The following is a 13,313-nucleotide window of genomic DNA, read 5'->3' as shown; positions in this document are numbered from 1 at the left end:
CATGTTTCTAACAGTTGTATTTTATTTTCTTTGCAGCACTCCATTACAAATTGGCTCTCAATGAGAGCAAGTCAACATTGAAAGATAGCCAATACATGTGATTTTTCCTTTATGGAATATGCCCAGAGCTTATACAAACAATCATAAATGAAAGTCACAAAGTACTTTGCACCACCTAGTGATTGACATAGTTTGGGACTGCATACATTGGAATAAACAAAAAGAGCCAGAGGCTCAACCATGCATGTAATACCAAACTTCTTATGAGAACTACATGTTGCGACATAAAGATAATAAGCACATGAATTAAAACATTTATAGTCAAGGGATAGAAAAAAATACACATAAGAAAATATTTTCATTTATTTTAATGATATATGCTCAAGGCAAAAATGCCATAAAGATATATGTGGTATATTAGCCAGAGCCAAAATATGGTCAATAAATCCAGATACAAGCAAGGGATAGAGGTCGCTAGCCTTGGTACCTTGAGCAAAGAGAAGATTCCCAAAGACTGTCACGAACTCAAAGTGTTAATAAACCATACATCCCATAAGCATATATATCACTTACAAACCACTCACAGAGATAAGTACCGATGTCCATAGCATATGAATCAAATCAATCCACAAGTGAAGGTAACTACATCCAATAGCATATTAGAGAGCATATACATGAACCAAGAGTCCCATTATCTCAAAGAATTGAGCTCAATTGAGTGAGTATAAGTGTCTTCCACTAGAAGTGAATCTAGAATGTAAAGCGAGTAAGGAACGCTCAAGAAATATGTATCAAAGCATCCAAAAAGCCCAAGCGCATCACAAATACATCTGAGAAGTGTCAAATGAAGCTTCAATACTCATAAGTAAGCATAAAAGCTCAACGCAATTGACCAAATCCCAAGTACATCAAATGTAGCTCAAATCTAAGTGCTAAAACATATTATAAGCATATATGGGTTGATACATCAATGTTAGACATCACCGTAGACATGTAGCATACCCAAAGTACCATGTAGATACAATAGACATTTAAAGCAAGAAACAATGATTGCCATGAAAGCTTGAGTTGAAGCTTTGAATGCAGGTCGAAGTAAAGGATGGAGAAGCTCCTCGAATGGTTGGCTTTGATACAAGTTAAAAGATAGAGCCTAAGTGGAAGTATACAAGTGGAAGCAAGAGCTATGGTGGATGGAGCAAGAGAGCAAGAGAGAGAGACACCACATGTGAGAACTCCAACAATTATAATGTGTGACCAGCCTTCCCTTATTCAATAGTCACAGAAAAGATAAATAATAAAGTGATAGTTTTGGGTGCTTGCCACCTGTAGAGTGTACAAGTGTGCCGTCATGATGTGTGAGGTAAATATAGGGTGGTGTAGGCACAGGCGCCTTTATCGCCAACAATCATATTATTAGTCTTACTCCATGCACATGGCCTTATCACTTTTGATTGTATTAGTTATGACTTTTCCTTTATTTGCCTTTCATTTACATTTATTATTTTCTTCTAAAATGTTGTATGACCATACAAATGATTGTGATTCTTGGTCTACAAATGCCTCCAACAATGTAGAATGCTTGACAATTGTAATATATTCACTAGTTTTTTAGACTTTATATCTAAAAATGGAAAACAATGAATACTTAAAGTTAAATATAAGAGTTGTTTGGAGAATTACAACTTGAAAATGAAAAACTAATAGAGACAAAATTGAGGATTGAAGATGGGCAAACCTTCCTGTTCCCTACCATAGTGCCTCTCCCCTCCTCCCATCCCCCAAAAAAAAGAAATATAGTTTTGGTCAATGTAAGTCCCTTAGGGAACATAATCAACATGAAAGTGAGGAGAAATAATGCTCTCTCACAAGATCATGTAAAATGTGTATACAAACATGCATCACTTTGTAATAAAGACAACCAATTTCTTTACAAGGTAAGAGTAGAAAGAGAGAAAACCAACACGAATATGCATGAGCATGAGGTAGGACTAGAAGGTGAGGAGAGCTGGCTGAATGATGGTAGATGATTAGGAGATATAAGGAGGCTCCACTTCATGTGGATTTGGATGCATACAAATTGGCCACGTAACAAATGCAACTTTGCTTGTGTCACCGTTGCATATGCTAAGTAGGCCACCATAACGAGTATTCTGAAGGAGTATAAGTGCACCCGTTTTGATCTCGGCGTGGCCTTTTCGTAAAATCATTGAAGATTTGATTTGATTCGTGTAGAGAGCTTTTCCTCCTCCCAAAATGCAAATGGCAAGGGTAAGCCCGGCGACGTGGGCACCATCTGAATCATCGCAATCCGGCAGCTAATACAATAACACGTGCCTTTCTTCACTCGAAAGGAGACGGCGCGCCTGCAGGAATTCTTGCCTTGGAAGGCCCCGCCCTAATTTCGACCTTTTGTGTATCGTGATCTTCAACGCCGCGCGACACCTTCCAATTTTGGCGCCCTTGGAATTTAGAAATTAGTGTCTCATAACTTGCCCAAAGTGGTAATGCTATTCTCCCCCCAACACCCCCCTTTGCCTATTATTGACAGTTCACAGGCATGATTTCCAACTAACACACAATTTTTCCAACGGAAAAATGCGTTGGAAACCAGCTTATGTGACCCTAAACTTAATTTGACAACCAAAACCAAGTTGAAAGCTAGGTGCTAGCTTTCCTCCTCACATGAATGATCGTATGAGGCTAGGGATGAGTCATTAGATAGTCCATGATCCCTCCAACTTTGCACATTAAAGATTAGATCATTGATCATGTAAGATTTGTGGGGATTTTGTTCTGTATTCATGGTTCATAATAGGTCCCATAAGTTTAGAGTAGCCCTAGCCTCTCTATCCCATCTCTGTCAATGTGAATGCTTTTGAAAAATAAAATTATAAAAATTTGATATGCATGGAAATATATCCAAAGATTTGCCAAAAATCATTAAGAAACATTCACTACAATTTTAGAAAATGCTTGGTACTAAACAATCTAAACACTAAGCTTAGCCTTGCAAATCTAGGCCAAAAATATGTCAAGATAGCAATTCACACATGCCCTTGTGCATCCTCGTATTGAGCTCGGTGGAAAATGTTTGCTTGTCTATGTCCCTAACACTTTTAGAAAGTCCAATATTACAGTCCATGGAGTTATATATGAGTTTGTGGTAACACAAAGTGACATACAACATGGTTTCACAAAGTGATGATAACATGTGTAGATGGGTAGCATGGACTCACACCAATTAGACAATGCAATGGATGGCCGAGGTAGTGCAAAAAGAGTCCATGCTTTCGTTTATGTACAATTCACACCCACTTGTGACATCAGCAAGCAAGTGATCCATAAGTTACAACACTCATCTTAATGTTGATTGATGGGGGTCCAGTGCACATTGAGGTTTTGAAATAAATGGGGTTCTTTTCTCGAATAAATAACAACTGTCTGTATGTGAGCTAGGTGTGAATAGCAATATTGGATAGGAAAGATCATTCTTTAAATGTTTTCACCGTCTTTAAAATGGGATGCAAATTACATTTTGCAATGTAACCTTAATGTTTGTTTTTCTTTTCACACACTTGTTTGCTAGAGGTAGTGTGTAACCATCCTTAGACTCTGCCACACTTCAAGATAGTAGTAGTTGCCACTCAAGTGTCTTTTGTTAGCCTTCTCGCACCTTGCCTTGATAGGCTACATCATTATAAGGAAGACAGTCGCTATAGAGATATACTAACATTAAACTTTCAAGCATTAAGAAAAAACCATTGTGAGACTCTATTTAAGGTGGAGTATCGCACAAAAAAGGAGGGTACTTTATTAGCTTCGAGCACTTAAGAGTTAAGTGTATGTTGCATTGAGTTTTTGGTTGAGCTATCTCTCACCTTTTCATGTTCGGTTCTCGCTTTTATTTTCATAAAAGCTCACCCACCCTAATTTAGTAACCATTTTACATAAAAGTTTTCATTTTTTAATTTAATGAGACCTCATAACAACGCAAACTTGAGAATTACTCTATTGGTTCCTCATCATTACTTGGTAAAAATATCAAAATGTCCCAAAGCTTTTAATTTGTGTAATGTAATGTAACAGGTAAATATCTTAAAAAATAAAACTTTAATAAAAGTTAAATTAAATGCCACCGTGGAGGCCCCTCAGGACTCTACCTAAGGCATAAATTTTCAAAGAGTGTGTATGAAAAAGTGCACCAATTTTGATCTGACTTAGGCTTCTTTTTTCCTTATTTTAATTTAATGCATTAATATATTAATTTTTTCGGAGTTTAGATTCCCCGAAGGAAGAACTTGACTAAATCGTAGGTCTTTGCTGATGCTGACGAAGGTTGCGTTTTTCAGACAGACGATCTACAAAATCTGAAACACGATCTGGCATCCATTGGAGGAGAGAGGAAGAAGCAGGAGAAGAAGAAGAGCTGGAGCACCAGCTCGAACCGTACGAAACCTTCGAAAACAGTTGCCGGTCGCGATACCGCAGGAGCTATTGCAGGAGAGAAGAAGCAGCAGGAGAAGAAGAGCAGCAGGAGCAGCAGCTTCAATCCTTTGAAATCTTTGAAAAAACCTTTGAAAACAGTTGCTGCCATGTTTACCAAGGGGAAAAAGGAGAAGCGCGTGCAGGAGGTCCTTTGCTTCACCACCTCTCTTGTGAATTCTTGTCTTGCACGAGGGAGGGAGAAGCAAGTGACGGCAGGTAGATAAAGAGGGATATTCATCTCTGTCTTCGTGATCTTAAAAGCTCCATGAGACCTTCCAATGCTGTGACTGTGAACAACTGGCGCTCTTGGAATATAGTGTGTCTTGCAGGACATTTTCTGGTACTGAGAAGTTGTCGTGTAGTTATAACATTTTCCCAATTGCGAGCAATGAAAACAGCTCATGTGTACTACAATGTTCATTGGAATCCAACATCTATACTGCAATCTTCATGGGACTTACAAATAACCGTATGCTGCATGCATTCTTACTGAATCCAACATCTGCTGCTAGTTGTGATGAGATTTCTTTTCTCATGGAGGTGGATGACTTACTGATTGAATGGTTGAGGACTTCTTTCATCGGTGGCTAAATAACTGAAGTGAGCAGTCGACGCGGCATTACATAGAACAGCGACTGCATTTCAACATTGAAAAGTCTGAATCTTATCATGGCTGCAGCAGAAAGTGGGACCAAGAAAGCTCTGGAAAGAGGGATAGTTACTTGTGGACCAAACGAAGATACTCTACTGTGGTGCCAAAGCCGGCTGTTTGATGATGATATGATTGCAAATTAAAACATTGCCTACTCCAAATAAGATGCTGGTTTATTGAGGGACTTCTTTTTGGATGATAGGATTAATTTTTTGGAACAACTAACAAATGTGCTTTCTAAGATAGCCAAATATCTTGTGGTACTGATTTTGTCCGAAATAATAAAATGCTTGAGTAGAGACTCAATTGTGAAACCCGGACAAACCAAGTAAGTAACAAATCCATTTTTATCTATTGCACATGATTGGTGTCTTTTTTTTGGGGGGCGGGGGGCAGGAAAGTTCTATCAAGGATATCTTGAAGGAAAAAACCCCACCTAAGGTATAATATACAGTACAAAGAAAGCCTTGTAAAGAGGATCTAAATACATCATAGATATACAATTGGGGCCTCTGCTTGATCATAAAAAATTCCCTAATACTGCGTAGGCAAGAAATGTAGAGGTTATATCAACGTCAGGGACAGTAGATGGCTGCAAGCTGCAGCTTGAGAAATTTTCTTTTACTCTCTTTATCGTTTCATAGTGGAAACATAATTGCTAAAGCCATGGTCTTTTCATATCCAAGATTAATCCCTAGATATATGTGTTGCTGTCCAATTGACAAGTGAAGCCTACAAGTAGGCAATCTCTAGGATATTATATTGAGCCAAAAACATGAATGGGGCCAAAAATAGTAACAACAGACAAAGAAAAACTAGAAATGACTGAATTGATTTGATCTCGACATAGCTTTTGATATCCTTGATTGACTTAGTGTAGGGTGCACAACTAGGGCATGACCATGGCTGCTAACACTTTCTCTTGGAACTTGGCTATACGTGAACGCCCAAGGGATGCATATGATGAAGTAGTGAAAGCGATGGAAGAGCCCCCATGAAGATGTCCACCTCATTGTTCATTGTAGGATAGTAAACTACCTTCAACGCGCCATCGTGGATGTGCTTTTGGACATAGTGATATTGGATCTCCATTTGCTTCATGTGAGCATGAAACACTATATTCATGGCTATTGCTAAGCAACTTTAATTGTTACCATGAATACTAGTTGGCTGTGGCTATGGAAATTCAACCTCAGCCAACATCCGCCTCAATCAAACAACATATTGGGCAAGATAATAGAGCAGTGGTGGGTTCTTGCTTGTTGCTTCAAGAAATGGCACTTGAACCCAAGGTAAAGCAAAAACCTGTAGTGGATCTTCAAGAGTCTATGTCGACTATCTGATCTCAATTTGTCCAACCTACGAGTAAGACATCCTCTCTCCAAAGGATATCCTAGATATCGGGATACCTTGCGGGATACCTTGCTAACACTCTAAAAACCTGCAAAGGGGCTTGCCAATGAGGATGAAGAGGTGCATGCATGAAAGAACTCAAGATGGTGATCGCATGAGAAACATTTGGTTGTGTATGAATGAGCCAAATTGATGATGCAACCAAGTGCTTGTACCTAGTGACATTTGTCATGGCTTGTGAGGTGTGCTAGGACTACTTGGGCCTTGGGTCCATGGGACAGCTAGTGTTTTTCATTTTCTGCTCCTAACCGTGGCTGTCTCCATTTTCCACAATCATAGGATCAAGATGCTTGTGGAATGCCCTTTATGGCATAAAGCAACAACCCAAGCTTGGTATAAGTGACTAGACGACTTCTTTCTTGACCATGGCTTCCAACAATCACATTGTGACCCCAACCTCTACTTTAGATTGTCAAATGGGTTGGTGATCTTTGTCGTTTTGTAAGTAGATGAGTATGACATTACAAGAAGTAACATTGAGCACTTTGCACATAATAGAGAGATACAAGAAGGGAGTTTGAAGTTATAGATATTGGTCTCCTTCACTTTTTCTTTCAGCTAGAGTGTTTCAAATGCCTGCATGCATTTTCATCTCACAGCAAAGATATTTGGCTAAGTCGTTTACAACACTCCGCGTGACTACTTGCAAGTAGCATTTAATGCAGCAAACTGCTGATTGCAGGTTGGAATCTAGGTGCAGGCTGAAAATGCAGGCAGCAGCTAAGTATACATAGGCTGAAAACCCATAGCAGCAGATTGCTTGATCAGCAGGGGGAAGAAAGACTTGTAATAAGTAGAAAAATTGCAACAGGAACCTAGATCTTGCAATTTGATACCATGTCAGAAGTGGTGCAGCAATGGAAGCATAGAGAAGTGCTTAAATAAACTGTTGAACACAAGATAGAAGAGAAAGAAAATAGAACAGTGCAAAAGAAAAGAACTCAGAGATGTGCTTGGGAAATGGAATCCATATACCAAATACGAGAATGACACGTACAACAGTGAGTCACTAGTCGCGTGGGCACCGGCACTGGCTCCTCTCTCCAAGAGCAAGACCACTTGAAGAATGATGATGATTGAATGGGAGGAGGACAAGCCACAGTATAAATAGGCATAAAATAGGCCTAAAATGCATAGTTACCTAGAACGGGGAACAAGAATGACAAGGGGACCCCTTGGAATGGGGGGAACGTCCAAGGCCAAGGAATGGGAATCGGGGGAACAACACATATCTTGAGTGCCCCAAATATGGCCTGCATGACCCAAATTGCCCCAAATTAATTAATTAATTGTTAGGTTCGCTATGAGGATTTCAGGCCTCAAATATCCCTCTAATTGCCCCAATACCCCTCAATGCTCCAAATTGACCCAAATGTCCCAAAATTGACTCGATTACCCCCATAGCTCCAAATTGCCCTAAATTGCCCCAAATGCCCCAATTATCCTAATTTTCCTTGAAATTAGACAATATAAATGGATGGTTACCTTGGACTTGAGGATAAGCTAAAATTTGATTGTGATTTGTGAGAGTTGATAATGCATACAATTTGAACTTTGCATGGACTCGTGATTGGCTTGTGGCTTGTCTTGACACTTCGAATCTTCAACCCGAGAGAGAGAGAAAGAAAGAAAGAAAGAAAGTTATATTAACGTCTACAATAGGCCAAGTTGGCCTATGAGACCAAAATGTTGCATACAAATGTCTAGGAGATTTCAAAAGTCCCAGCGAAGCTAACATTTATGCTATGGTGAACTAAATTAAATAGGTACAAAATGATATCTGGACTAGATACAATCTAGAGGTACTCCTAGTGCGGTGTGAAACTGCTCTTGGGGTGTTCATCCTAAGATGTCCCGCATGGGTCGGTCTAGCATGGAGAGGCTAAAGCGGCGGGGTAGGGCCTTCCGATGGCGGCGTAGTATCCCTTGTATCTTCGGCCAGTGTCTTCTGCGGGGACGGGGGCCGGCGGGGCGTGGGCGCCGGGCTTTACCTCTCGCTGTGGCTATTTCTAAGGTGGCCCCCGGGGGCCGGGAGGCCGGTTGGGCTGGTGGGGGCTCGGTGGTGGGGAGGGTAGCTGGTATTTGGTAGAAGTCGTTGAGTGTGCATTGGTTGGTGGCTCCTTGTCTTTGTTCCGTGGTTCGTAGGAGGTGGTCTCTGTGGCGTCGTATTTCCAGTAGAAAGAGCCCCAGGCATCTCTGGTCTTTGAATTCCATCACCTTGGAGAGTGGTCCGAATCCTTCGCTGAATAGGCAGTGGAAGCGTCCTCGGATTTCGTATTACACTGGGCATCTACAAATATAGTGTTCATCTGTCTCTGGCTGGAGATGGCAGAGCTGACAGATTCGGTCTTTTGGGGGGAGGGGGTTGGCCCCGTATCTGCCCGTTTCGACCCGTAGTTGGTGTGAGGATGTGCGGATCTGTCCGATGGCACTTCTGACCCCGTGAGACAGGTGTGTGTCCATGTAGCTTGGGCGGGTGATGAAGCCGTCCGGGGAGATATGCAGGAAGTGTTCTCGGTAGAAAGCCTTCTTGGTTCCTAGTTCCGACGTGGGGGTCACCCATGTCCTGGCGGTGTCTGTCTGGATGATATCCATTCTGGTGATGCGATTTACCTCCTCTCGGCTGAGCTCCAGGTGTGGGCAGTCTAGGCTGTATTGTAGTGGGGGGAGGTGGTCCATATGCAGGCCATGGAGCCGTAGCCAGGTCTCTGTTCAGGCATACCAGCACTCAGTGTCCCCTTGTGTTGCTAGCTGTTTGGATGACTTCAGGGCGAGTCTGGGGTACCTGTGCCGGGGCAAGTCCCATATTCGGCGCAAGAAGGTCACGGTCTGGAAGAGGGCCTCAGCCACGAGGGGCGGTGCCCCCAGCTCTGCGCGGATGATCTCGTGTGGTACGGAGGGCTTGCTTCGGATCATCCGTGAGATCATAAGTATTAAAGGTCTCTCCATATGCTCCCATCCCTCATAGGTGGCCTCCTCCTTAGGCAGTGGCTGATCCTGTGGGGCCCTCCGCGTGTGGTAGAGATTGGACCCCCATATGGGAGCCCCGTACAGGAGGGCTGGTGTGACCAAGGTGTCAAAAAGCCAGAGCTTTGTCCGGGGTTCCTGGAACTGTATGCGGGCACATTGGTTCTCCATTGACCCGAGGGTTGCATAGCCTCGGGTTAGTCTATCTTCCGCGGCTTTTCTCAGGGTAAATCTCGGTCCAGAGAATGTAATCCCCAGATAGACGCATCTTTGGACCACGTCCACGGTTTCTCCGCCGTATGTGAAGGGGGGGTACCAACCGTCGGAGCCATTGGGTTGACGTGTTGAACACCATGACCTTGGTTTTCCCCAGGTTCACAGTTAGGTCTTTGTCTTGGCAGAAGGCCTGTAGTGCGTCCAGTTGGCGCTGTAGCCCTTCGGGTGTGCTGGAGATGAGGACTATGTCGTCCGCATATAGTAAGATAGGTATCAGTGTCCCTCCCAGGCTCGATCCCTCCTCGCCCAATCTATCTATGTACTCTGAGATCTCATCAATGTAGAGGCCAAATAGGGTGGGCGAGAGTGGGCATCCCTGCTTGACTCCGATGGTGCTGGTGATCTCCTTTGACAGCCCTCCCGGTGCCCGAACTCGGCCCGTTACTGATTCGTATAGTGCCAGTATCCCCCATCATATTTCGGTTGGTACCTCCAGTTCCTGTAGTCTCTGCGTGAGCCTCGCTCGTGGGACTGTGTCAAAGGCCTTGCGGAAGTCCACGAAGCAGCAGTACACCTGTTTTCCATGTGCTTTGCCCTCCTCTATAATGGCTCTCAGTGTGAGGATATGGTCAAGGGTGCAGAATCCCCTCCTAAACCCTGCTTGTCCTGCTGCTCGGTGTTGGTGTTGCTCTGCCCACTTGCTCAGCTCGTGGTCCAGTATGGATCCATAGAGCTTGGCTAGTACATGGCCAACCATGACTGCTCGGTAGTTCGTGGGAACCATGGGGTCTCCGACCTTTAGGATAGGTATTATGGTGTTAGCTGACCAACTGGCTGGGAAGCCTTCGCATAGGGCTCTGTTGAACATGTGTGCTAGGAGAGGTGCCAGTATGTCTCTAGCATGGGTCAAATGCTCTGCTACCAAGCCTTTGTGGTCTTGGGCACGGCCATTTTGGAGTCTATCAATGGCGTCCCGAACCCGCCCCGTGCTGAAGAATGTGGATGATCCGGGTCTGCCCCCTGGGGGCCGGGGTAGCTGGGGCTGCTTGGGTACTTGGTATAGTGAGGTTGCATATGCGTGCCAAATGTCCGGGGAGGTGATGGGCGTCTGGGCTCGGGGTTCCTGAAACGCCCTCCATGCCTCTTTGCTGTCCTGTCCTAAGAATAGCTGGTAGAATTCGTGTTCCACTTTGGAGAGGTAGGCTCGTTTCTTCCGTCGCACTAGGCGACGGAAGATCAAGCGTGCCTGTTTATGCGTGTGTACTCCTCGTGCTTCGTCCTATTGAAGACGGAGCCGGGTTTCCCTGCATTCTGCGTCGTACCAGCTATTCTGTGGGACATTCTTGTTCGGGGGGGTGGGGTGGGGCGAGGGGGATGTGTGGGGGAAGTATTTGGCAGCTGAGGTGTGTAGTGTGCCCGCCAACTGCGCTGTGACCTCCTCCAGGGGTGCGTGGGGGTTCATTTCTTGCAGGCTCCAATAGAGATGGTCGGAGTATGCACTCGCAGTTAGCCTAGTAAAGTGGTACCTGGGGAATCTTGGGGGGTTGCTTGCTGGGGGGGGGTTAGGTCATACCTGCAGGTTATGTCAAATTGCAGGTATGCATGGTCGGCAGCCACTGCGAGTGGGCGAGGTGATATTTTAAAGGACTGGACGTCGGGGATAAGTGATAGAGGGCTGAGGATATAGTCCACTGTGCTTGCTCCCAGTTTCTGTGTGTGTGCTCCATGTGCCCCCCGTCCGATGCAATTGGCCGCGTGCTTGTGTGGGAAGCATGTGAGGGCATTCGACCCGGGCCATCTGTCGAGACCGTTGAGGATGGCCAGTCCGTGTGCCCCCCCTAACGCCAGTAGGTGTTCGCCATATTCGGTGCACTCAGTTGTGTCCTGTGACGCCCGGTTGAGTCCTATCTCCTCCGGTGCAATCTTTGTACATGTGGTCTTCGCTCTCGAAGAAGGGGGTCTGCCTTTGTGCTGTGCATGCGTTGAAGTCTCCAGCCAACATGACATCCCCCAAGCTGGAGTAGTGCATGATATCTTTGTACAGTGGTAGGTATGGTGACTCGCCCTTCTGTGGTGCGTATGGGGAGTGTGCTGGTGGGAAATAGCACACCGCCATGTATATGTCTTGGGGGCGATCTGTGTGTATCCGGATCCACATGAACCGGGCTTCCTCATCTTTCCGGATGACTTGCACCATGGGCTGTAGCTCCTCCCTGTACAACATAGCCACCCCTCCGGACCCTCGGGTCCCTCCTTTTGTTCGGGCTCTAGGGCGGCATGCCATCTCCCATCTATATCACCTCACTTCTGGTAAGTAGGTGCCTGGGCTTTGGTGGGTTTCTGTGTAGAGGACGATGTCCTTGCCGGTGAAGGTCTCCTGGAATAATCCTGCATCTGTTTTCATAGCTCCGTTGCAGTTCCACACTGCAAAACTCAGGTGGGTCTCATAGGCCGCGCCCCGTCATTGGCGCTTATCTGTGACGATGACCCGACCATCTCTGTATACTGCCCATTTTCCCGCTTTGCGAGCCTCCAGGATCTGTGGCATGCATTCTTTACGGTGTGCCACCTGTGCGGGTGTGAGGTCATCCTCCAGGTAGACTTTTCCCCCTTTTAGAGCTGTCCTTTTAGAGAGGAAGGCTCGTCTGGATTCTAGGTTGGCAAATTTGAGGATAAGAGGCCTTCCCTTGGTGAGGTCTTTCCCTACATGCCATGCATTCTCCACTATTTGAGGGTCCTCTACTCCTAGCTTTTCACATATCTGTTGGGCATCTGCCAGGGGGCTATCCCCTTCCTTCCATTCGACCAGCCGGATGTGGAGCGCTCTGAGCTTTCTCCTTTTCTCCTCCTCCAATGCTGCGAGAGAGAGAGAGAGAGAGAGAGAGAGAGAGAGAGAGAGAGAGACGCGATGGCAGGAGAGCGATCGAGATCTGGCGACGTCCTGTCCTGTGCACAGTTCATGTTGCTACTTCATCGGGATTAATCGGATTTGCCCCAGTGCCATTGTCTTCTGCCTGTCGTTAAATGGGTAAAGCCTACTCGTCCTATAGCTGTATCTTCTGCATCTCCATAGGCTTGTGCCTCGGATCAGCAGCATCGCTGTCTGAGGAGGGTCGTGTGCAGTCTTCTTGACCTCCCTTTTCTGCTCCGCAATGGGCCACGCCTACCCGCCCTGTCAAAAGCCCTGTAAATCGCGACCTGCTCCTGTGTTCCCTGTACATACACCCTTCTGCTCGACCTACAGATTTGGCATCCCTTCTTCTTGCGGCGTTTGCGTGAACGACTGAGGGAGCGAGAATACCTTACACACTTACTATTCCTACGCAGAGTGTTTTCACACAAGGCCTGCAGAAGTCAGTCCCAACTCAGATTTGCTGGGACACAGCCTGTTAGTGTTCAGTGATACGTTTTGTGATCACCATCTACTTCTATAATGGCGAATCTGTAGGTATCAAATGGCATTGATATGGCCTTCCTTGAACAACATATAGGGCAAGGGAATGACCAAGACTTGGAGGGTCCGGTGGTGATTTCTCGGCTGAAGACTCTGGGCCGTTGATGGATGGGGATGAAATGGGCA

The 13,313-nt window shown here is 45.2% G+C and overlaps 1 protein-coding gene and 1 pseudogene across 1 annotated transcript in view; one reads left to right on the top strand and one right to left on the bottom strand.

Moving 5' to 3' along the window:
- The first annotated feature begins 1,348 nt into the window (after positions 1–1,348).
- The window catches only part of LOC148041890 (transducin family protein / WD-40 repeat family protein), a 164,089-nt gene continuing 152,124 nt past the window's right edge, over positions 1,349–13,313 (top strand). The window contains exons 1-2 of the mRNA XM_087698612.1: positions 1,349–1,360; positions 4,314–4,631. Of these exons, the coding sequence (XP_087554738.1) occupies positions 1,349–1,360; positions 4,314–4,631 (330 nt within the window). The remainder of the gene's footprint in view (positions 1,361–4,313; positions 4,632–13,313) is intronic.
- On the bottom strand, positions 8,828–11,740 carry LOC148041892 (uncharacterized; annotated as a pseudogene).

This window comes from Lygodium microphyllum, chromosome 1 (genome assembly GCF_053477565.2).
Source record: "Lygodium microphyllum isolate KBCC chromosome 1, Lygodium_microphyllum_v1.1.10, whole genome shotgun sequence".
NCBI classification, from domain to species: domain Eukaryota; kingdom Viridiplantae; phylum Streptophyta; class Polypodiopsida; order Schizaeales; family Lygodiaceae; genus Lygodium; species Lygodium microphyllum.
Note: the sequence above shows the minus strand (reverse complement) of the source record. Positions and strands in the feature narration are given on the sequence as shown.